At 41.9% G+C, this 25635-nt stretch overlaps 1 protein-coding gene across 1 annotated transcript; it reads left to right on the top strand.

The window, feature by feature from the left end:
- The first annotated feature begins 180 nt into the window (after window positions 1-180).
- On the top strand, window positions 181-19508 carry tmtc3 (transmembrane O-mannosyltransferase targeting cadherins 3). Its single transcript, XM_088299506.1, has 14 exons — window positions 181-324; window positions 1156-1369; window positions 1826-2044; window positions 5704-5803; window positions 6462-6577; window positions 7136-7308; window positions 8863-9115; window positions 10457-10605; window positions 11727-11847; window positions 11964-12075; window positions 12278-12381; window positions 12455-12624; window positions 13297-13523; window positions 15910-19508. Exons 2-14 carry the CDS (start codon window positions 1181-1183, stop codon window positions 16686-16688), a joined length of 2712 nt encoding a protein of 903 aa, XP_088155632.1. The 5' UTR covers window positions 181-324; window positions 1156-1180; the 3' UTR covers window positions 16689-19508.
- Window positions 19509-25635: the final 6127 nt, after the last annotated feature.

Here is a 25635-nt window from a genome sequence, read left to right as displayed (position 1 = left end):
ATACAGCGATGTTTTTCCTTTTTTTTTTAGATCTTTACATTTTATATTGAATATAAATTATTTTTTCCAGAAACATGCTTATATACATTAAGCAATTTTTATTACATTTTATCTCCAATTTCAACCCAATACACGACATGTTTTGTCCTGTCACCTCTGCCCCGGAAGTCATCGTGACGAGCCGCTTCTGGTTAGTGCGTGTGCACAACTCCAATACCGCTTGCTGGGTGGTGTATCGACTCTTTTTTGCTTGTTCCCAATTCAATTAATTTTAGTCGCTCCCCCTCGCGTCCCGAACTGCACCCCGATCCCCTCAAGGACACGGTACGTGTCGACACGAATTGTAAACTTTCATGGCACTTCCCAGGATAAAATCCCGCTACTTCTCGTGTCGCACTGCTAACTAGCATAATCTGTGAAAGTAACTCATGCTATCAGGTTGATGCTGAACTCACTTCAAGATGCGTTTACTGTGAATTGAGCAGGAAAGGATGTGCAATGAAGATTTACTTTATCACAAAAGTGACTTTTAAAACTAAAAACTGTTTAAGAACTAGAGGGTCCTGACAGCGCGAGTTACACCCTGTTTTGGGTTTAGAAGTCAGCTGTTAGGCTTCCGGTTGCATTGCATGTCTCACAACTCTTAATAGTGGTTTTAATTTAGCTATCCAAAAAATACGTCACCCTTGAGGACTATGTCTCCATATCCTGTGCTGCGTACTACTCTTCTTGTTGTTATAGATGAAGCTGTTGCCACAGGCTGCTTAATGGACAATTGCTTCGCAGTTTTGAGGTTCTGTGTTAACATTGGTTGATCCTTTTGATTGCGTGGGGCTTCTCCGGTTACTTTTAGGTTCATCCCCATTCCAAAAACATCCATGGGAGAGAGACCTTTTTCCACTCCCAAATTCTGTCCCCCTTGATTGACAGAAAAAAAAAATTCAGTTTTTTTTCTTTCTGCTGTGCTTATTTTTTTTTCCAAATCGCTTTCTATAACAAGTTTATTCCGCCTTTTAACCGAATGTGTCCATGCGCTGAGGTGTTCATGAATATGTCTCGCAGAGCAAAACAACAAATACATACGTCAAAGAAAAAAACAGTAAACTTGAAATAATTGCTAAAATGGATTAACCACTTATTTGTTTTCCCACACAGCAATCCATGACGCCGGCGCTGCGCCATGGCTGCCGTGTCGTGGAAGGAAGCGCTGCTGCTTACTGGCCTGGTGGTGGCATGCTACTGGAACAGCCTGTCGTGTGGTTTTGTTTTTGATGATGTCTCGGCCATCCTGGACAACAAGGACTTGCGGCCCACTACGCCACTGAAGAATCTCTTTCTCAATGACTTTTGGGGTACGCCTATGGTAGAGGTATGTCGATTTCCACTTGTTCAGTGACTGAAATGTTACTGTTTGGGTTTTTTTCTACAAGTGAAGGGAGTCGGGGGAGCAATTAAAATCAAATAACATTTTGGGATGTGGAAAATAGAGGTGAGATTTTTTTTTAAGGCGCCATAAAAGTAATTGAGAGTGCTCAAATAATATCGACCTTTGCAGAGTGATACTCTCATTAGGCATTAGGAGTGTTTCCTTACACTTAGATACGTTTATACTGTGTATATTTGCATGCTTTTTATGAATGTCTGCTGCTAATGTTATACATTAACGGCTACATTACGCCGCCGACTCTGTGTGATCTATATCTTTGCTGCTGTAACACTTCAAATTTCCCCATTGTGGGACTAATAAAGGACATCTTTATCTTTATCTTTATTTAGTGGTGTTGAAAAGTAAATCACCCTGTTGTCTTTCATGTTCCCATCCCAGGAACGCAGCCACAAATCTTACCGGCCGCTTACGGTGCTCACCTTCCGCCTCAACTACCTTCTGAGCGAGCTGAGGTCAACCTCCTACCACCTGCTCAACGTGGCTCTACATGCCTTCACCTGCTTGCTCTTCCTTCGCGTGTGCCGCCTCTTCTTGGACCGCACCTCGGGGCTGGTGGCGGCGCTGCTCTTTGCTGTGCACCCCATCCACACAGAAGCCGTGAGTGAATCTCTATGCGCCCATTTCAGCTTTGCGAATCAAGCTGGTTATTGTATATTCATAGTTAGAAACTATCGGATGCAATCTAATCAGATTTTTTTTTTCCCCCTAATTTTTTTCAAATTTTTTTTAAAGGGAAACTCAAGTCAAAAATTTCCCAGCCCATTGGGGGCAGTGAAGAGTGTTTAAGGTAGAAGAACAACACTTCACGACAGAAGTACAGAACAATTTAATTTTCATTTTTTTTATTATTGAATAAACAATGAAAATAAAACATGCAATTAGAAAACATTGTTTACAACTACATTTGCTCATCAGCCATCTTTTTCCGCTCAGAGCACCCGTGTCGGTTGCACATTTTTGAATAGTTGTGCAAAATGTGAGCAATGCAGATGCCGCGCGGAGGTCCGTGGTTTCCTAAGTGATGTAATTTCACCACGTGGAGCCGCTCCGACCTCGTGGGCGCATCAAGCATAAACCAAATTTAGCTTTTGAATGTCACATGTCCAAACCCAGATAACAGGTGAGCCGTGACAGCCTCGCTGATCATGTCAGCATGACAATTCGCTGTGGGCGTGCGCATTTAAATTAGACTCACTCATGTAACATTTTCTAAAATAGGCAGATAAAACATTTACTTAGTTGTTTAAGGTTACATTTGGGTACGCAGGGATTCCAGAGACCCAAAAATGGCTTTTAATGGTCAATTTTCCATTTTATGTCCTCTTGAATGTCGCTTGTCCTTGACTGTAACGTCATTGGCTAAACAATTTGGTTCTTAAAGGCTGATGGAACATGAGGCTCAAATACTGCTTTCACTCGTAACCGAAAGCCTTCAGTTCACTGTTTTAACACGGGAGGGATTGTTCACCTATAAAGGGGGGGTGGTCTGCCCTCACCCCACCTCCCAGCAATTAGGACTTGTAATTGATCCTGTCCTACATTGACCCACGTTCACAAACAAATGAAAGCAAATCTTCAGCCCCCTCCTTTAGTGTCCACCAGTTTGCCTGACAAACCTTCAAGTGAGACGGTTATCGCCATCCAGCATCTCCACCAACTGGATCATTTGTTCCTTGTGATAAGTCCATGCACAATGGCCGCCTTGTGCGTCATTCTTCGCAATATCAATTTATCACAACCAGCCTAATGGTTGGGCTTTATGAAACGAGTGCCAAACCGTAGAAATATTTGACACAATGATTCTTTTTAGTATTCGGAAAAACAACTGTCCTTGCTGTTTCACTTAAGTCCCCTGATGTCATTATCACTGTCACGAATTTGAAAGAGAGCCCTAGCAAAGCCGTCATTTTGACTGATTGCGCTCTGACAATGACATCATCGACTAAGATGATTGCTACTCGCTGTCTAATTACGTTTGTTTTTATTTATACTAAAATTGAATTGAGAAACGATTGACCCGTGCGACTCACGCACAAAGTGTTGGTCAGCTGTTGTCTAATATAGTTGGTTTGGCGCAGAATTAAAGAAGACACGTGTCACTACACTTCACTTCAAAGAAGAGGAAGTAAATCAGAAGTACGCCACAGAAAATAACTCTGTCCCCAGTGCACCCTGCCACTTTTTTATTTTCCATGGCAAAACTCGTTATTTTCTTGATATTGACCGCGTGGATTGTACGACCCACAACGTCATGACGTGTTAAAGCGCATTCAAACTATTGCTGTCTGTCAAAACAAATCAAGACCACTGTAATGAATACATAATTATATTATACATATATTACTTTACATTACAAATTTGTTTATATAGCGTATTTCACAACAGCTGGAACTGTATATAAAGTATATTACACATAAAAACATGCACAAGCATTTGACGCGTAACCAGACTGTTGTTGACTGACCAAACAATAGCGAAAAGGAGAAAAATGTTCGTGGACGATAAATACGATCTGTGGATTAAGATTGCATTTGTGAATATGCTTTCCTTAGAAGTGTACTTTTTACAACCTAGCTTCGCTTGTACTAGCACGCTCAGCGCGAACATCGGCTGTGATGTTCGTGCTCAGTGCCACATGTACATGAAAGTGGCAGGCATATGCTTAGTTTTGTGTCTTTTTTTTTTTTTCTGATCATAAATAGTTGAAGTCTTGGCCATAGTCAAATCAACATGCTCATAAAACACCAAAGGACGGTCAATGTTGCCAATTTAGCAATTTTACTAGCTAAATGTGGCTTTTCTATTCCCTCCACGCGACATTTATTTTTGGGGGGGGGGGGGTGACAAGTCACTTTAATTATATCTAAGAAATGGTTATGCTTTGTAATGTTTTTTTTTTTTTTAATAATAAATACAGAAACTGTACAGTGTATTACTTTTTAAAGAAGCAAAAAACAAAAGCCAAAGTAAAAAGATCAATCAATAAAATATAAAGAATTAGTTTGTGAATCTTTTTATTTGATTAGCATTTGGAAATCAAATTTTTGTTCGCGACTGAAAAAACTCTTATTGCACTCCGAAGTCTAGATTCCACTGTGTTTTCTTTGTAAACAAAAAAATAAATGTTGGCTTGTCCCATCAGCATTTGCCACAGCAAGTCGCTTGTATGATTTGTTTGGCAGTTTTATTTTTTATTTTAACTTCCAATATTTCTGTGGAAGATGGTGTATGGAAATGTAAAAAAAAACTTGTATTAAGAAAAAGAAAGCAATGCCTCCAAGGGAAAAAAAATCTGACAAATTGTTTTGATAATGTCAATTTTAGGAGACAAAACTGATTGAAAGCAAGTATGAATTTCAGGTTTATTGTTCATGTCAATTTCACCCCAACTGCACATTTTCTGAGCCTTTTTAGCACCACTTCCTGAACCCCCCCCAATAAAGCAGCGTTTAAGTCACTATCATGTGATGTTGTCCCGTTCCGCACATTGGTCCGTCCACATGAGGGCACTCAACGTTTGTGCCTTGTTGCCAGACAGTCTGTCCCTTACAACATTGCTTTGTTTGTGCGTGCGTCATCTTTAATAAGAGGTGTCTCTTAATCACCCCGGAGGCTTTGATGTGACCATATGATGCCTCGTGAAGCGGCCCTGAAGAGCTGTTTTCATATTTAATATCAAATTCCATGTTTTTGAAAACATGAAGCATTCCTTTTATGCTACGCCTTTTTTTTTTTTTTTAAGTCGAGACATCTTGTGTGTGCCAAACAGGCAGCGTTGAAGCACAGCCTTTCAAACTGCCAGTCAAAGTCATCTTATTCCCTTGTGGCTCTGTCTCTGTGAAAAAGGTACAAGGCATGAAACAAGGGGACGTGTGAAAGGGAATAGCCGGAAAACAGATACACCCCCGAAGTTCAGTCCTATTACGATGTTGTGTAGAACGAAGCGGGGATGTGTGATTCCAATCACCTGAGACTCATTTCTCGCTCAATTTTGGACGGTCCTTTAGCAAATGTTTAAGACTTATTAACATCCAAGTTTTTGCATGGTCCTTCCTGACTCCCAAGACTTCCTGTTGGTCAGACGTGCTCGGAGTTGAGCTAGCCTTGCCCCTAGGCCGGGTTACTTTGGAGAAGTGTTCAACTGTGCTCCAAAATATTGTCGCCATCCATCAAAAAACCAAATACAAATGGCAGCTATTTATTATGGTTTTCTTTTATTTATTTTTTTAAATCTTTTTTACTCCCCATCCGCCCAGGTGACCGGTGTGGTTGGCAGAGCTGAACTACTGTCATCAATCTTCCTCCTGGCTGCTTTCTTGGCCTACACCAAATCAACCGGCGCTGACCACTCTATCGGTGAGTTAATTTTTTTTTTATCTGTTCCCACGCAATGACACATGTCTTTAAAGAGTGCAAAGTTTTCCTTAATTTAATTTATATAGCATACCACAGTTCACATATTTTTACATTAGTATAATAGTTAAGAATTCTAAATCCCGTGGTACACTAACCAAAGACACTAATTAGTTCCGTTACGAAGCTCGTAACTCAATTTACTAGAAGGTCAAATAAATGTTCTGCATTGAAAGAATTTAAAAATATTGAATCCACTCCCCCTCTCCTACAAGGCCATATTTTTGTGTGTGTAAGTTTTTAAATATTAGACAAGTGGTTTTATAAAGTATACTTTTGCATGAAAGTTATTTTTATCGTAAAGGGCCAGCAGCAATGTCAACCAGGCAGATTACATCTTCTGTATGTCAGGCATCGTCAGTTCATTTGGCGCGCTTATGTAAGAATCTGATTATAGTATAGAAATCCTTAACCTCCGTTCAGCTATTAGGATCCCAGATAAGAAATTTTGTTCCCAAGACCCAAACCTCCGCACTTACACAGCACAAGTGATAAGCATAAGCTTCAACTGGCCTGCCGGCGCGAATGCATCAGTTTACGTCTTCGCTCGGTCCTCGGCACTCACGTCCTACCGACCTCGTTGTGTCTTGTTGGTTTTTAGTGTGGTCTCCCATCGCTCTGACCGTCGTGCTGGTGGCCGCAGCGACGCTCTGCAAAGAGCAGGGAATCACGGTAGTCGGCATCTGCTGCGTTTACGAGGTGTTTGTGGCGCAAGGGGTAGGTCCATGAATAAAGCTCAATGAGCCATTAGAAAAGTGAACCGGTACGATTTTGTGTGTGAAGGCCATTAAATTGATTTTTATGACTGAAATAAAATGTTATATTGATACAATGAATTTTTTATTATTTTTACCAAAGTGAGTTGTATTTTATCAGTCACATATTTATCTACTTAATTGATTTTTATACGATTTGCAAACGCTTGGATTCTAGTTGATATCCATATACAGATCCATTGCGGTGAAATGAGTTATCTTTTATGGATCAATGTATTTATTTGCATCTGCAGTAAATAAAAAAAAAAAAATTAATCATTGAATTAAATCAATTGTCATTTGCTTATTGAATGGCATAAAAATGCCATCCAATAAGTAAACCCCTCTGCTATAATCACAAATTAAAATTCAAAAGTGTGCCTTTGAATAATATAAAAGGGTTATGAAATGTATTTAAATGCAGCATTGTATAAATTGTAATTAATTAATATGCTCACAATGGACAACTTCATGAATAATTTCAAATGATAATTTAAACCGATTTTCTCCGCTCTGCCAGTTCACCTTACCGGTGCTGCTGGACACACTGAAGCAGGCTTTACGGGGCAAGGGCGCCTTCCCGTACGCCGTCCTCCAGATGTTGCTGAAGCTCATCGTGCTGGTCATCAGCACGCTGCTGCTCGTCATAGTGCGGGTCCAGGTCATCCAGTCGCAGTTGCCCGTCTTCACCAGGTAGGCTGTATTCTAAAATGTTTTGTTTTCTCGTCTTGATTGAGTCACATTGCAGGCAACCTGAAAAAAAAAATAAAAAAATGAGAGGTTGCACGAGTGCGGCCATACCTTGGTACCAAATATCAGTTCAATTTTTGTGACGACCATTCGTCTGTTATACTTCCATAATACATTAATAAATTAAAATAAAAAAAAATGTTCTGTTTTAAATTTAAATTTTTTTTTTTTTTTTTACAGTAATACTTTGTCGTAAATATTTAATGGGTACCTGTGACTAAAAAGCAAAACGTGGAGATTCTTCTCACCTAAATGCACAAGTGCAGTCCAACCGCCTCTCTCCTTGCCCTTTTCCTCTCTTTGTATTATTATATTATCGCTACAACGGCGGGGGAAATCCGTTTCTTCCTTGAGATTTGTTTGTGGTTCAGTAGAATGATAATATATGGCGCCTCAAAAAAATTTTTCCCTGATAAGAACACCGCGGGCCGCAGTTTTTCTTCTGCAGTGAGTTGGTATATGTGCAAGGTTCAATCGCCATGTGGTCGAGTGAAAGTTGCAGACCGTAATTTATGTGCAATTGTCCAGTTCTGTCGCCTTTAGATACGTTGCACAGTGTGCGGATGAAAGATGAAAGGGCACCCCATGACTGTTGATTCTGCACAAAGAAACGACACTTCACATTCCACAGCAACCGCTTCTTGTTTTAATAAGTCTGTCTGCTCCTTTGGCAGCCATCGAACCGGCCATCTCACAGATAAAATTCCCCCACAATTAGCCCGACAACTGCTAAGCCTATAATCCTCAAACTATCCCTGGGTTCTCGTGGAGCTAGAATTCCCGACATAAGTGGGACGAGCCATAACACAGGAACATAAGTTAAGAGGGCAGGATTAAGATAAACGCAGCGGTCGCCAAAACAATCTTTGAGGGTGGGAGTGTCACATGTCCAGGTTACTTGTGGGTTCCCGTCTTATGATGATGATCATACTGGATTGGCCCGCCATGTTCTGCCCACGCGCGATAACGATAACACAAATATTTCGCAATTTAGTCTTGCCCCTTTTTCGAGTAGATGTGCTTTAACTTTGCAATCAGACGACATAGCTCAGTCGTGTTCTATTTTGAAGGACCCCAAAATCACTTCGGAGGTTGAAATTCAAACCGCTGATATTCTGAACTCAGGCGAAAGGATTAACCGCGTGCAAACTTGTGTTTACGCGTCAATGCCAATGAGAGCCACTGTCAATACAAATCAAGAAGTAGGATGCGTGTTTGCCGTCCATGGGCTAGGGATGCTCACGCTAAAAACAACGCCAGTAGCAAAGCAATGTGAAGACGTAACACTTGACACCGGCTTTTGCTTCCTTGTGCATCACCGAAGCCCGTTGAGGCTATCAAATGATCTGATCGAAAGCTGACTTGTGTCAAATGGGAAAAAATATTGTTAATTAGCTGTGTTCTGTGTCAAATACACTTGACGTCTCCCGCTCTGATGCGCCAACATTTTCAGGCTCTCCGTATGAAACAGGGTCATAACAAACACGTCTTTTTCAGATTCGACAACCCGGCGGCCGTCAGTCCGACGCCAACCCGCCAGCTGACCTTCAACTACCTGCTGCCCGTCAACGCCTGGCTGTTGCTCAACCCGTCCGAGTTGTGCTGCGACTGGACCATGGGCACCATCCCCTTGGTGGAGTCGGCTCTGGACCAGCGCAACCTGGCCACGCTGCTCTTCTACGTCCTCTTGGGCCTGCTGGCGTACCGCAGCATCACCTGCTCTCGCAGCTCTGCTAAGACAGTCATCATGGTGAGACGGATCTACAAGCAGTGGACCCTAACTTTTTTTTCCCGCCGTGGCCCGGTTCATTCAAGTCCATAGCTTTTGCGGACCGGCAACCAGTGTGTTTAGTTGGCACTTGTTGCTAATGCTAACAGCTAGCTGCTAGTCAGTCGCCACAAACGCCGGAGACTTGTAAGATCAATTAAATCTGCGATAAAGCAAGCCAAAAGGTCCAAAACTACAATGTTGTGTTTGTCCATGTTGATGTTTGAGGGAGCTACGTGACATATTAGTTCCACTCAGTTTAGTTTCGAAGATTATCTTAGGTCATGTGGAGGCAAGCCTCATAAACAACGATTACACCGGTCAGCGCATTTTAACAAAAAAATTTTAATCAGAGATGCGAATTGCGCTCTTGTTTTTTTTTTTTTTAGCATATTGTTTTCATCATAATGATAGAAAAATAAAAAAAAGTAATATTTGAATTAAAGTTTAGGTTTGGCAACAGGTGGATTTTTTTTTCATCTGAAACATAGCTAGGAATTACAACACATGGTAAAAAAAATTCCTATTGTGCAATCTTTTATAGGGCAAATGTAAAAAAAAAAAAAAAACCTGATGAAAATATGTCAGCTTCAAAAATACGTTTAGCGACACGAAGCCATGTGATTAAAATTTGCTGTTGATCAGTGTTATTGTTTTTGTTCAGCGGACTTGCCAAGCTTCATTTCAAAGATAGTGTAAACAGCATCTTTAATAACGATTGGAGTGGTTACAGCAAAATGTTGTTCGTGTCTGAGGAGCAATGAAATGTTTTAGTTCTACCCGTTCTGCTTTTTTGCTTGGTGATAATCCTTTTGAAATTGGTTTTCTCCCTTTTTCTCAGTTTGTAATAGGTCACTCATATTGGTTCCATGCTCGCCATTGCACGGCATTTTTTCATAATCCTTTTATTTAGTTTTGATCAACACTTTCACTTGACACAAGTTTAATTTGTGAACAAATCCATCAGCAATTCTCAAAACACGCCTCCCCCCGTCCGTCTGCAGTTGAACACCCGTGTTTCACCCCTGCTGGTTACATAAATGTGGCGTATTAGGTTAACTTTTGGAAAATGTTGGCATGGTCAGAAAAGGCACGACGCTAAAATGAAATTAAAGGTGTCTTGTGCAGCAAGCCCAAACATTCTCACAGAACACAAACAAGAGCAAAAGATGACCTTTGTGGACTCCGGTATACAAAGGTCTGTGTTTGCAAATGTTGCACAATGTTCCTATCAGGAGATCGAGCATTAAAATGGCGTGCCTCATTGAATGGAGCTTTTTTTTTTTTTTTCTCCACAAACGTCTTCCCCTTTCTTCCTTTCAGGCCTTGTCTCTGATCGTTCTGCCCTTCATTCCCGCATCCAACCTTTTCTTCCCGGTGGGCTTCGTCGTGGCTGAGAGGGTCCTGTATGTCCCGAGCATGGGCTTCTGCGTGCTGGTAGCACACGGATTCAAGGTGGTCTCGCACAAAGGGTGAGCAGATGAGACGTTGGGTGTGAAAACGCCATCATCCATCTTGGTGTGAAAGTGCTTTTTTTTTCCTTCTTTTTTTTACATCCTGAGCCCGCACTAAAGTCACTTGGCATTTACAGATTTTGGAACTCGGTGCAAATAAATACACCATAAAATGTTTAATTAAAATTGTCATTAATTAATTAGTTAAATAATTAAATTACAGTGTCGTAATTAAATGTCATTTATGAATTAAATGTGAAATTGAATAAATCAATGTGTCATTAATTAAATTACGAAAAATTAAAAAACATGTATAAAATTATTTCTGTATTTAAATTCAATTAATTATTTCATGGTCCTTCATTGCAGTGTCTCTTGAATTTTTTTCATCTGATCTCAGCCATCACAGTTAGATTTTATTTTTTATTTATTTATCTAATTTAGTCAATTCAATTTACTAATTAATTAATAATTAGCAATTAACAACTAATGGCAATTTTAATCATAGCATTTCATGGTGTATTTATTCATTTAATTTTGGCACTTTCGGTCCTCCATACAAGGCGTGTCGCATTACTGGGCGGCTTGTCCATTTTGGAGAAAATGTAAGTGCGCCTTATGTTTATGAGAATACAATACTTTTTCATGGCTCTGTCCATCCATATGTCCTGTATATTTCAGATAGGTCATGGAGAGCATGTGAGCCTTCAGCGCATGTGGAGCGTGGCAGACGAGATCAAATGACTTGAAAGAAAGACATTGAGCTGTTCATATTTAACTTTTTTTCCCCCAATTTGAAATGCATTCCATCATTTAAGTCCTCTGTTGTTTGCAGTGAACAACCCAACAACCCCCTAATCGTCCAATCTGGTTTTGAAAGCAGTCCCTTCTCGAGACGTGCACTTTTTTCCTCTTGTACGTGGAACATTTCCATGAAAGAAAAATTAGAAAATATTTTATTTTTTTTAATATATACGTCTGAGCAACAAACTGAGAGGGCACACAGAATACATTTATTTATTGTATGCTTTTGGTTCAAATCTTGGCTCTTCACATTCTATAAACATGCTTCTTAAGTTCATACAGTAAATGGAAGTAGAGTTTCCCCTGATTAATAATGATTGACTTCCTTTTTGAAGGTACCTGAAAAAAATGTCATGGCTGATGATCGGTGTCCTGCTGACGACGCACGCCGTCAAGACCTTCAACAGGAACTGGGACTGGGAGTCTGAATATACTTTGTTCATGTCGGCTCTGAAGGTGAGACAGGAGTGCGTCAATGCCAACTTGCTTCTTGATTGAGCAATGTATTTTTTATTTATTTTTTTTTTTTTGTGGGGTTGAGCAAAGCATTTTGTTTTGTGCGGGGTTCGCAGGTGAACAAGAACAACGCCAAGTTGTGGAACAACGTTGGCCACGCGCTGGAGAACCAGAACGATTACGCCAGAGCCCTGCGCTTTTTCCTGCAGGCCACCTCCGTGCAGCCGGGTAAGTCTTTGTTCGGACACAAGTGGGGAATAAAACATAAGTATGCGTCTGTGTTTGCTACCTGCCTTAGTTTCAAAATTTCCAAGGGACAATAATTTGTGTCCACATTTGAAAGAGGCCCGATCCCGACCCTTGTGAATTATTTCAAGTTCCTCTCCGACTCGATGTGAATTCAACACCGCCTTACCTGCTACTGTCTCAGATGACGTCGGCGCCCACATGAACGTTGGGAGAACCTACAAGAACTTGAACAAGTCCAAAGAAGCCGAAGATGCTTATCTCGTTGCCAAGTCCCTCATGCCGCAGGTAAGCAAAATCAAAGAAAGTCAAGGACAGCCTTATAACTTGTATGAAAGTTGGACTGTGCTTGTCTCGGCAGATTATTCCCGGTAAAAAGTATGCTGCGCGTGTGGCGCCCAACCACCTCAACGTGTACATCAACTTGGCCAATCTGATTCGCGCTAACGAGTCCAGGCTGGAGGAAGCCGACCAGCTTTATCGCCAGGCCATCAGTATGAGGCCCGACTTCAAACAGGCGTACATCAGCAGGCAAGTTTTTGCACATTTAATATCGGCCTGGCCACTATTCTATTCTATTGGATGAAAGAGTCGTTCTTATTGCAGGTTAGGAGCAGTAGGGCCACATCGGAATACTTCAAATACTTAAAAAAAAAAAGAAAAAGTTGCAATTCTGAGCAATTTTTTTTTACATCTTTTTTATATCTCTATCTTTTATATCTTTTTTTTATGACAAATCTATGCAATTTAAAACATTGTAAATATTTTTGACTTGACTTCTCATTTAGGATTCTCTACTAATTAAAAGTTAGATTTTGATTCACGCAAGTTGTTTTTTTTTTTGTTTTTTTTTTTAAATAAAAACAACTTTGTCCTGAAAAAGCTTTTTGTTTTCAAGCAATATGACTTTCTGAAGACTGGAAGGAAGGACTTTTTTTCTTGTGATAAAAGAAACAAACAAAACACACACACACAAACACACACATTTTTTTCTCCTCTAATTGATTTTCCCCAAGTTCTTGGAACGCTTCACCTAATCAACCCAACCCAAGATCATGTTTTTCTTTCTTAGAACAGGACTTTGTAAAAGCGAAAATGACCCTTTTCCCTCCAAAAGTAAAACTAAGACTTTGTTCTGTTAAGAGTGGGAAAAAAAAATTGTTGTTCCGAATTTAATGTGTTGTGTGATGCACTTGCCAACAGAGGGGAGCTACTGTTGAAAATGAACAAGCTGACTGAGGCGCGTGACGCATACTTGAGCGCGCTGGAGCTGGACCGAGCCAACGCCAACCTGTGGTACAACCTGGCCATCGTGCATATCGAGATGAAGGAGCCATCAGAGGCGCTGCGCAACTTCGAGCAGGCTCTGCAACTCAGCCCGCGCCACAAGCTGGCGCTCTTCAACTCAGCCCTCCTCATGCAGGAGTCAGGTGAGAACTATTCTTAAATTTCTCGGCAGCAGGCCAATACAGATAGGTGCATCAATGTAGTTTTCTCGTTTCGTGTCTCACACATAGGAGTTAACTTTTAAGGTCATGCATGAAAAATAAATAGCTCTGTAATGTTCATTGACTTATCTCCAATCAGGTCCTTGCTATTGTAATATCTGGAAATAACACTATTTTTAATTGAAAAATCATTATTAGTCTTGTTTCATTAAAAAAAAAAAAAAAATTAGGACTATGTGTAACTTGACTTTTTTATTGATTACAATTTAAACTTGCGTATATCCTCAGAAAATACTGTTCTGCTCTTGCAATATTTTTGTAATATGATTTTTTTTTTTCCTTTAAAAATTTGACTCTTTCTGCAACCATCCCCCCCAAAAAAAGAAAAAAATACCAACTTTTCAGACTATGCATCTTCCGATGTGCGCTTCAAAACTAAACAACCGAACTTGGCTGGACCAAACAGCCTTTTAATAACAGCATGAGAAGCCATATGAAAACGTGCATTCAGCACAAACGTTTATCGATTGCTCCACGAAGTGAGCCAATCGCAATTATTTTCCCTAAACCATGCAGCCCTACCAGAAAAACCAGCAGGCGGCACCACCTGCTGCCTGCCAACGCAATCAGGGCGTTGACTCGAATAATGCGGAACGAGCTTGAATAAACTCTACGTGCACCGTCGGATCTCTGGCTTTTCTCGTTTGACTGACACACTCGCACACACACATTCACGCACACACCCAAAAAAAACCCCAAAAAAACAACATTTAATGCTCTTTAAAGGCTTTGAAATGGCAGTGCTTTCTGTAAACTTTGCCGCATTGTACGGCAGTAGCGGACTAAAGCAGGCTTACACGAACTAAAGAAGGATTATTACTATTGAATTGTATTCAAACAGTTGCAACAAAGAGAGATGAGTCATCAAGATGAAAGGCTTGGTTTTTTTTTTGTTTTCTTTTCCCGCCACTCTCACCTGCGGTTTGCACAATCATCTGTCAAAGCTGTCACTTAAACAACTGCTTCTGACAAAACACTCATACAATAAGTCTTTATTCTCTTAAGATACTTTTTTTTTCTCCTCCCTCTTAATAATTGTACTTTTTTCCTCCTAAGATTACTGGAGGGTTTCATAAAATAATTAACAAAATATTTTTTGACATGCCTAAAAATAACCCAACAAAATTCTTGATACAATATAATTTTTATCTGAAGGATACTAATTTTTCACTGAACGATGCTGATTCTTAAAAGATGGGCCTTTTTCTTAAAACATCTTTTTATGTCCATTTTAAACAAAAACACCTTTCTGGAAGTGTTCCTTTCCTTTTTATGTTTGTTCGAACACTCATAAGTACAATTGGAACGCGGTCAACTGGAAGCCAAGTGAAACGAAGTGGCCTATTGTTAGCATTGTGAGCTCTTGCTATCCTGGATGACAAGTTAGATGACAAATGGAAGTTCACCGAAAGGTTGCTGGCGTCCTCGTCATTTTGTAGAAGCTCACTCGAAATGGCTTTTTCACGCTCATTCTAGCGTCGATCTCCTTCTGAGTGCTCAACCTCTGATAGGAGAGGCCTTTATATGTATAAACAAGTCGTGAGATAAACTATGGAGCTTTGTTTAGTTTTATTTATTTTTTGTACATATAATTATTATTTATTTTTTTTGCTGCGAACTAAAAACATTTGGGTGAATTTTTTTTTTTTATCGAAATTACATTTTTGCAACCATCGGGCCCAGACCAACTAATTTTTTTCCTGCATTAAAATCCACATTTTTGTACATAATCTTTTGTGCGCTGAAAAAAAAATGAATTTGTTAAAATACAATTAAGTCTTGGTGTAATGGTACACTCGCATGATTGATTTGTGTGCGCGGTTCCGTTTCTGTTTCCCTACGTGAGACTGTCTGGCAACAAGTTCAGGGTGTAGTGCGCCTTTTGCCTGAAGTCAGCTGGGATTGGCTCCAGCACCCTCCTGTGTCCCTCTGTAGAGGAGTGGGCAAACTTTTTGATTAGTGGGTTCTAAAATTTGATGGATAAAAAAAAAAAAACATTTAATTTTAAATGAAAGTGAACAAAAGCATTACAACAATATATTTGTCTTTGAAAAACCACGATATTTAGAAAATAAAACATTAACAAGGTTTATTCATTTAATTTTTCTCAAGTTTGGCGGGCCGGCTTAAAAAGTTTAACGGGCCGCATGTGGCCCCCGGGCCGTAGTTTGCCCACGCCTGCTCTACAGGATAAGCGGCGTTGAAGATGACACAATTCAAAATCAAACTTTTCCAGTCGGTGCGCTCGTCAGTCAGGTTACCCCCAGATAACAGTAAGGCCGATACCATTTTGTCCCCCACTTCTCAGGCGAGCCCAAGTTCTGGCCCGAGGCCAACCGCCGCTTCCTGGCCTACGTGGAGGAGGAGCCGAACGACGCCAATGGCTATTTCAACTTGGGCATGCTCGCCATGGACGCGGAGGAGAACGTGGCGGCAGAGCGCTGGATGCACAAGGCCATCGCGTTGCAGTCGGGCTTCCGCTCAGCACTCTTCAACTTGGCGCTGCTCTACTCGCAGTCGCGCCGCGAGCAGGACGCGCTGCCCGTGCTGGACGAGCTGCTGCGCCACCATCCGGAGCACATCAAGGGCCTAATCCTCAAAGGCGACATCCTCATGAACCACAAGGGTGACACGGCTGGCGCCAAAGCCTGCTTCCAGCGCATCCTGCAGATGGACCCGAGCAACGTGCAGGGCAAGCACAACCTGTGCGTGGTCTACTTCGAGGAGCGGGACCTGCCGCGGGCTGAGCGTTGCCTGGAAGAGACGCTGGCGTTGGCGCCGCAAGAGGAGTACGTGCGGCGCCATCTGAACATCGTCAGGAGCAAGATGGCAGCCATGAGCGCGGCCGGGCAGCCCCTAGTCGAGGAGGAGAAACCAGCGACGGAGGAGGAGGAAAGGCGGAGTCCCAGCGGCGAAAAGAATGCAAGGAAATCCTCCGCAGAACGCGACCAATCGGAGCTGGATGCCGGCCAGCCGGACAGACGGACTGTGGCCAAGTCCGCCGAGCAGACGAGCGACATCGAGCAGAAGCGCGCTGCCGCCTTGAAGAGGCTGGAGGAAATTGAGCTCATTTTAAGCGGCGATTGACCACAATCTTCCTATTCATCTTATTTTTTTTTTTAAGAGCCATGACTATTTTTACACCGAACTTTGTTTTGTATTATGAATTTTGCTCCTATTATTCACATTTGCCCCCCTAGGTACAGTGAAACCCCATAAGGGATAGAAACTGAGCCCTACTGCGATTAGCAAAAAACTGCTAGCAATTGACCCCCCCCCCCCCCAAATGCTTTATAATTTCCTCTATCTATAGTTTTAACCATATATCCTCTCATAACACTTTCTACTATTTCATACATCTTAGCCTAAATATTTGATTCCAAAAATACACCAGACATGCACATGTCTAAGCACACGCGATGAAGACTCGTACCTTATATTGTCAACCACTTGAGCAGACTGCGCTAACTTTACACCAGTGCTTTTCAAATAGTGGGGCGTTGATTTAAAACAGCGTCGCCCTGTCGCTTGTTGTCCCGGAAGTCATTTCTTTTGCCGCTACTTGAATACTAGTCGCCGGGCTTTCTTGCGCCTAAGTCCGTGCACAGCAGGAGCGACGAGCTGCGCGATGACAAGCGACAACACGAACAAAAAGCGTTCTAAACGAGTCGTCGAACGTGGAGGCATCAAGCGTGCTGATTGCTGAAATGAATTACAGAGTAATAAGCGCTTCGATGTACGCTCGACTTTTCACAGAAGTCCGACTCGAACCGTGTTTGGGCAGAGAGCCAACAGCTAAGAATCTAAATGTTTAATTGCAACCATAAAATAAGATGACGGCTACGTTAGCAATGTAGCAGACGCTCTCAGACCGTCGTCAAACGTATAGTAAATGTGTGTCATCTCATCAATATTTGCACCACAGAGGTACTGAGTTTCGAGAGCCTCACAATAATAGTTCTCAAAATTATATTTCTTATCAATTTAGTACAAAATATAAATAAAAAAAAATGGTGGTGGGGGCCGCGAATTGTTTTCTTCTTGGTTGAGGGGCGTGACAGGAAATAATTGAGAAGCACTGCTTTACACCAAGTACTACTTTCCTATCAGCGAGGTCTTAGGCACATTTATTGTGACATATTCCAGCCCAAAAAGGACGGAAAAGCTGATTTTTGGCAATTAGCCAAGGATCTGAATTATTTTTTTTTTTGACTGGCGTACCGCGACTAGGCGGGGTTATTTCTTCTTAAAAAGGGAATCTTGAAAGACATCAAGGAGAAATTTACATCTATTGGAGGGCAACTTTTTGATTAAGTGTGTGCACATCGCTCAAGCTGAAGTGCAGATGTTACCTGAATTCGTTTCTGGGAAGAAACAGGGGCCATCTGGAAATCTCTTCCGTGCCAGCAATTTAGCACACAACACGTTGGTGCAGACTTTTATCACTTTGCTGTTTTATGGCAAGGCATAAAAACTTAACTGCCATGCTTAAGCCCACACGCAATGATGAAATTGTACTTTTTTGGTGGGGTTAGGGGGGGGCATCTGTTAAGTATGTGGTTTAAATTAAGTAGCAAACATTAGAACAAGTTAACGTAGAAGTGGATAAAATGGCCTCGTCCCAAAAAAATGACAGCCAATGCATGTTTTCGGTTAGACATTCTGGTGGTTCTACTCAAGCCAAGACATACCAAATTTGATGTTTGCGCAGCGAAATTGGCTTCGGAAGCTGAAATTTTTCCCAAAACGTGTGGCGTGCGCTACTTAACCAAAGGATGAAACATGACTTTTTATGACCTGAGCATCACACATCGATCATGTAGAGACATGCTTCACATTTGGTAGCCATCAGACACAATCTCGACCAGGAGCCAGGTATTTGAATGAGCACAGGGGAATTGGAGGAAACAAAATGGCAGACTTCCATTGCCTTTTTGAGCAAGGCTTTAAAAACTTGCCCTACGAGCCAATGGTCTGTCGTAAATTGATGCCGCCTCAGATTCATTCTTTACAACTGAGCGTCAGCCATCACGTCTAGCATGTGCGCTTCAAATTTGGCAGGCGAGCAAACCGAATCGTGAAGGACCACTAGAAATCGGTGAAAACAACCGAGATAGGCTGCTTCATTTCCTTTCTTTTGGCCATGTCTTTAAGACTTTGCCCTGGGTCATATGATAGACATAGCTATCAATTTTCATGTTGCTAAGTGGAAGTGGCTTTGAGGTGGATGGAATTTTCCCAAATTTCTGGAGCCCCACCCCTTTTCAAAAGGCCCAAATTGCTCCGATGCTTACACGGTGTCAGCTCAGCTGGTCAAGAAGCACAAGTTTGGTCGTTAACCACTGGATGTTGTTTTGTCGCCTTGTGACCCGTTTTCACTGCACGCGCACACCCAAAGTGGGAGTACAATTACAGGAAGTGACTACGAGGATGATGATGAAGGCTTGCCCCCGCCATGGAGCAAAACATCCTACGCCTCATCACCACCCGCTAATCTGTATTGATCTCCCGCCGCATTTCCTGCCTTCCCGTCATTGCCATTAGCGCTATTGTTGCGGCCCCTGCTAAGCTAATGCTAACGCCACGGCCGCGACAACCCCACCCCGTCACGCCACCGTGCAATACATTGTGTGTTTATTAACAACCCTGAAAGTGTTCAAAGATTGTATTTTCATTATTTATTAATGTATTTGTATGCAGACTGTGACGATATTCCCCAATCCCCCACCCCCAACCTCCCTACATCCCGCTATCAGTGGATTTCAAATCACTTTTGGTGTTACAACTGAAGAAGGTACGGTTTGATTTGATGACTTTCTGCCTGCCGAGTGACTTATCTTTATTTCAGATTTTTTTTGCTGAGATTCTTTTACGCTGGTGGTGGGCAAATAAAATGAGATGACTTGACTGCTTCTGTTGTGTTGTTTTGTTGATAAAGTGGTGCTTCGGTAAGAGTGGACAGCTACACTCCCTTCCAAAAGTTTTGGGATGGCTAGGTCACTTTGTTTTTGTTGTATACTGAAGACATTTGCGTTCAAATTAGAAAAAAAAAAATTCTGGTATTATGAGAGAGGTTCAGAATTCCAGCAGTCTTTCCGTTTGTGCTGGACGGATTGACAGAACGTAAATATTTTTTTTTTTAACGACGGACTACGCAAGGACGAAATTGAGTTTTTGTCCCAACCCGGACTTAAGCCCAATCAAGCCTGCATTTCACATCCTGTAGGGAGAAACCTCTGCACGAAAGGCGTGGAAAAATTGATGAAATACTTTAATCCCCAATGCAGACTCAAATCTAATTTAAAACTTTACTCTCACTTGAAACCCCAACTTTAACACCGACTTGAAATCGAAACTATGCTCAAATCCCAAATCCAAACTAGACACCCGAAGGTGCAACGTGATCCTCCGTGATGCTTTATTCAATCTTATCTTATCTGGTGGATCTCTTAAATTGTTTGAGTGTGTGTGTGTGTTGTCTTTTTGGCCTGTCAGTCATGTTTGCGTTGTTACCACGGTGACCTCCCGCTCTTAAGTTAGTGTGGCTCAAATGTCGGATGATTTAACATCTCGCCTCCAGCAATGCGATGGCAAGCGCAGACTGACACGGGCCTCTTTCCGTTTTTGTCCAGCTGCTGCGCATCTTTTCAACTGTCAGTCACATGTCCATCATATACGCATAGATCTTCACACAGGCGTTAATGGATTGGACAAGTAGTCAGTCCATTCTTGAAACTTTTATTAACGACACAAGCACTTTTCTTTTGGCCTTTACAACTGTGAAGGAAATGGCACATAAATCTCTCCTTAAATAATGCGTTACATGTTAGGTGTGGAGGGGTAAAATATTAAAATTAAAAGAAGTAAATGATTATAAAATAAATTTCAGTTATTTCACGAGTGTAAAATGTTAATATCTGGGTGTAAAAAAAATAATTTCCAAGTGTAAAATTTAATTGACTACTGTATTGAGATGTAATTTAGTTTTTCTTTCACAGGTGTAAAAAAAAAAAAGAGCTAAGCACTCTTAATATGTTGATGTATTTTTTTAATCATTCTAGTGTTGAAGAAAGTTTGCAATATTAAGCTAAAATTAACCAATCTTATTAAAACAACTAAATTGTTCTTTTTTTAGTGTTAAAATATCCTCACTGGAATTATTATTGCGCTTTCGTCACAGTTAATCATGGGAGTCAAAATAGGAGAGAAATATTTTGGATGTCGGCAAGTTTTGTTTATTGCCTGGCAACCCGAGGGAGCCCTGATGAAAGGCACACTGAAGCGAGCAGCTGGTCAACACACATCAACGCAACTTTGACCGCATGTCAACAGACGGCCTTTTTTTCGAAGCTTTGAACAAACGTGACCCCTTAAGATGGCGCCTTGCTAGCTCCGTCGAAGCTCAGGCGCTAAACGTAACACTGACCCGCAAAAAAAAGGACCACACAAGAAATCTCACCACTGGTTTGTTGTTACATGCGCTACTGTAGCTGTGTCGTTGGGCATATTTTTACCAGAATGTTCAGAGTTGTTAACCATAAAATTCGAAGTTCTCAACCTTATTTCTATGGCACTTGAAAAACAACCACAGCTGCATGCAAAGTGCTGTCCATAAAGCCAAAATCAGACGTCTAAAAACAAATTACTAACATAAAAAACAAAGCACAATAAAACACGAAAACAATGCCGAATCTCATGCTGAGTTGAAAGCAAAGAGTAAAAATGTTTTGAGATGTGTTTTTAAGATGACAGAGAGGGGGCTTGCCTAACGTTGAACGAAACGTTAATCCAAAGGGAGGGACTGACAACTAAAAAAGCATGATCCTCTCTGAGGCCCCGCTTTGTCCTCAGTACCTCCAGTAAGTTCTGGTCCGCTAGCCTGAGGCACTGGGCAGGTACGTAGAAGTAGAAGAGCTCAGAAAAGTAAGGTGGGGTGACACCATTTAAAGATTCTAAGAGAAATGAGAAGGCGAGCAGCAGCATTGTGGACCAACTGGAGATACTTGAGGGAGGCCTGGCTGACTCCAATATAAAGTGCATTACAGTAATCCAGCCAAGAAGTTACAAAGGCATGTTTTACAGTTTCTAAGTGCTGTTGTGAAATGAGAGGCTTTATTTTAGCCAGCTACCTAAGATATATTAAAAAAAAAAAAACAGCAATTTGCCGGTCCAACTTGAAACCCAAATTTGAAACCGCTCCTAAAGCCCATGCCACTAACTCCAGGTCTTAAGACCAAGTTCCGAAAGTGAGGTCCTTGTGATAGGCCAAGTCCCTAAAAGCCAGGTCTTTGAGACCAGCTAAGTCTTTGAAAGCCATGTCCTTGAGACAAGCAAAGTCCTTGAGACCAGTGAAGTCCCTCAAACCAGGTCCTAGAGACCAGCAAAATCAATAAAGCCAGGTCTTCAAGACCAACCAAATTCCGGTTCTCAAGGCCAACCAGGTACTCAAGATAAAATAAATCCCTAAACCCAGATCTTTACAAACCCCATGTCCTGAAAACTAAGTCCAGGTTTCTAAACGTACGTCCTCAGGATCAAGTCTCTCCACCCAAAAGCCCAGAACCTTTACTTTTACCAGGAAGGTAAAAGCCAGGTCCTTAAGACCAACCAAGACCCCAAAAGTATTATCCTTGAGACCAACCAGTTCCCAAAATGCCAGGTCCAAAGGACCAATCAAGTCACTGAACGCCAGGTTCTGAAAACCAACCATGTCCCTGAAAGCAGTAATCAATAGTTTTTGCTCTTCACTAGTCCTTTGTCTGCAAAAAAAAAGAAAAACTTCAACCCCCTGTCCCTGACAGCAAAACCCTTATGACCAACCTGGTAAAAGCTAGGTCCTGAGACAATTAAAAAAAAAACATGTTCATAAACCAACCGGATCCCAAAATGCCAGGTCCTTTGGTGCCATGAATTCCCTGAAAGCCACGTCCTTAAGACCAACCAGGTCCCTAAATGTGCCAAACCCTTCGGACAAATCAAGTGCCAGAAAGCCAAGTCCTGAAGGCAAACTCTGTCACTAAATCCACATCTTGTTAGGTGCTTAAGATAACAAACCTTGCTCTTCCTTGCTGTGTTTCAAGATGTTGTTTTCTTTCAAGTGAGCTTCACACACGGTTCACACAAGTCAAAGTATTTTTCTTTGGGGCAAAAATGTCAGCAAAGCTCTAGAGGTGATTCACCTGCTTTGTCGTCACACATCTGTAACATTCCAAACGCCAAAGTTCACACACTTTGAATTTCTATTCTCAAACATTGAACATACAGTTGGTTCTACTGTGGTTCTTATTTGTTATTATATTTTTGGGAGCAAGTTATTGATGTAGCTTGTAGCTGTGTTGTTACTTGAGGTGTTCCTCAGGATCACCAGATTGTCGTTGCGCATTTAAAATGTCATTCATCAAGCAGCTTCCATGTTAAGGTCAATGGAAGACGTCGAAGGTATTGTTAGCAATTGGGGAAAATGAAAGCAAACTCTGTTTAGTTCTAATATTTGTTTTACTGGTGGTCTCCGCCATCGCAAGAATCATATTGAATTAAAAAAAATAGAATTATTTAAAAAAAATAAATAAATAAATAAAAATCTGTATCTAATCCAAAATGGGGAAAGTCGATATTCCGAGCTGAGTTGACATTCCTGCCTAAAGCTAGTCCGTGCAAAGCCGCAAATTTCAGTTTCATTGCGGAACAGTTCGGGCATGTTTTAGGAAAACATGATTGTGGGCTAAAATGTTTTCAATAACATTCTTGGAGAGCAGTTGTGTGGATTGAAAATGAGAGAAACTTACATTTGCCAAATAACAGTGAACGGAGGCGGTGAGTGAGCAATGAGAAGTAGCATCCTAAACATTTGCTTTTCCCCTTGAAGGCATGTCAAACATGTCAGCAGCTTCGCCTCTAATATATATTTTTCTAATTATTGTTTGGAGTGGGGCGGCACAGTGGCCGACTGATTAGAACTCTCACAGTGCAGAGGATTGGATTCCGGCTCCGGCCTTCCTGTGTGGAGTTTGCATGTTCTCCGCGTGCCTGCGTGGGTCTTCTCCAGGTACTCCGGTTTCCTCCCACGTTCCAAAAACATGCATGGTAGTGTGATTGAACACTCCAAAAATTGTCCCTAGGTGTGAGTGTGAGAGTGAATGGTTGTTCGTCTACGTGAGTCCTTCGATTGGCTGGCAACCAGTTCAGTGTGTCCCCCACCGACTACCCAAAGACAGCTGGGATAGGCTCCAGCATGCTTGCGACCCCTGTGAGGACGCTGTCTGTGTGTGCCCTGCGACTGTCTTGACCAGTTGAGTGTGGAGTCCACCTTTTGCCCAAAGTCCGCTGGGATAGACTCCACCCGATGTGACGATGTACAGGATAAGCGGTGTTGAAGATGACGCGCAAAAGTGTGACGCAGGGGCTGACTAGTTCGCATGTCCGCCTCACAGTCCCGAGGTCGTGGTTTTGATTCCAGCCCCGGGGCTTTCTGTGTGAGTTTGCATGTTCTCCCCGTCTCTGCCTTTCTGGCAGGCGGCCTCTGGCTGCATAGATATTGATCGAACATAGATATCGATCGATAGAGCCTTCACTCGATCTTGATTGGCTACCGTGTTGAAATGACACATTATAGAGGCGCACCCTTCGTGTGAAGCCGGGCTAGTGGCGACATTCGAGCCAGTGAACCGAAGCGCACCCTCCGATCCTGCGGCCTGCCAATCCAGAGCCATTGACCTCGATATCCACGCGATTTTGCAAAGGCATGCCAACCAGGACAGCCCCACAACATCCAGAGACTTTAGCAGCAGATCTCATCCACCCCCGGGGCCTTGCCACCAAAGAGCTTTTTAACCACTTCGATGACCCACAGATTAGAGAACCCGACTCTGGAGTCCTCAGACTCATCTTCCTTATCGGAAGACATGTCGGTGGTAAGAAGGTCTTAATATTCTCGCCACCGACTCACAACATCCCGAGGTCGTCTCGGTCAGCAGCGCCCCATACTGCATGCTGCTTTTCCTTCCGAAGACACCGGATGGTAGGCCAGGATTTCCTCGAAACCATCTGGAAGTCATTCTCCATGGCTTCATTAAACTCCTCCCAAATCAGAGTTTTTGCGTCAGGCACAACCAAAGCTGCTTTGTACTTTGCCTTCTGGTACCCATGAGATGCATCCGGAGACCCATGGGCCAAAAAGTCCATCGGATTCGTTCTTTAGCTTCATAGCATCACCCCCTTGTTAACTCGTGCAGCAACTCAGTCCCGAAACAGAATTCCCGGGCTTTTTTCACCACAACCGTTTCCTCACAAAATTAGTCAGCCGCATTATCAGGATTTGCCTCCTTGTTTTTTGGGGAAAAAACTACGCACTGCTACAGTAGTCCTCAAAGCCATTGTTCATTGTTCACGACTTGCGTAAAACCTGAAAATTTACGCCACCTTCTTCTTTGGTGTTTGTCTTTTTTCATCTTCTCTTGGACTTAATGTAGCTCATTGGCACATTATCGCCAACAACTGGGTTAATGTACATTTTTAAAAAGCGGCACATCTTATCGCCCACCATGAGCTAGGAGATATTTAAAATTCTAAGTGCTTTATGACAACACATAGAAGCACTTGTGGTAAGGAAAATAGTGCTTTCAAAGAAACAAGTTCTCATATCGCTATACTGTAAGTGCTTTCAAACCACAAGAAAAATCTTGTCAATAAAAAAATCATTTAAACTAAGTGCAAAGATTTGGCTTTAGTGTTAGCGGGTTAGCGTTTGTCAGGTTTAGTTGATGTCAAAGGTTTACGTTTTACGACTCTTACCGTTCTATCACCATTCATTTGAACACAATAAGTGTTTGGGAACTGAGGACACTCATTGTTGAAGCTTTGTGGGTGGAATTCTTTAACCATTTTTGCCTACTGTACAACTTCAATTGCTCAACAGTCCGGGGTCTCCCTGGTCGACTTTTGTGCTTCATAATGCGGCACACGTTTTCAATGAGACATGTCTGGCCGACTTACATAAACTCTTTTACTACAAAGCCACACTGTTGGAACTCATGCA

This window comes from Idiotropiscis lumnitzeri, chromosome 6 (genome assembly GCF_059441095.1).
Source record: "Idiotropiscis lumnitzeri isolate Australia: NSW breed Sydney's pygmy pipehorse chromosome 6, RoL_Ilum_1.0, whole genome shotgun sequence".
In the NCBI taxonomy this organism is placed as follows: domain Eukaryota; kingdom Metazoa; phylum Chordata; class Actinopteri; order Syngnathiformes; family Syngnathidae; genus Idiotropiscis; species Idiotropiscis lumnitzeri.
The sequence above is the reverse complement of the archived record's forward strand: the minus strand, read 5'-3'. Positions and strand labels throughout refer to the sequence as shown.

What these genes read in the sequence shown, in the direction of transcription:
- tmtc3 (XM_088299506.1), top strand. Translation starts at nt 1,181, where the DNA reads ATGGCTGCCGTGTCGTGGAAGGAAGCGCTGCTGCTTACTGGCCTGGTG. An exon ending in AGGTGTTTGTGGCGCAAGGG is followed by an intron (nt 6,578 to 7,135) that starts GTAGGTCCATGA and finishes CCGCTCTGCCAG; the next exon opens with TTCACCTTACCGGTGCTGCT. An exon ending in CCTCCTCATGCAGGAGTCAG is followed by an intron (nt 13,524 to 15,909) that starts GTGAGAACTATT and finishes CCCACTTCTCAG; the next exon opens with GCGAGCCCAAGTTCTGGCCC.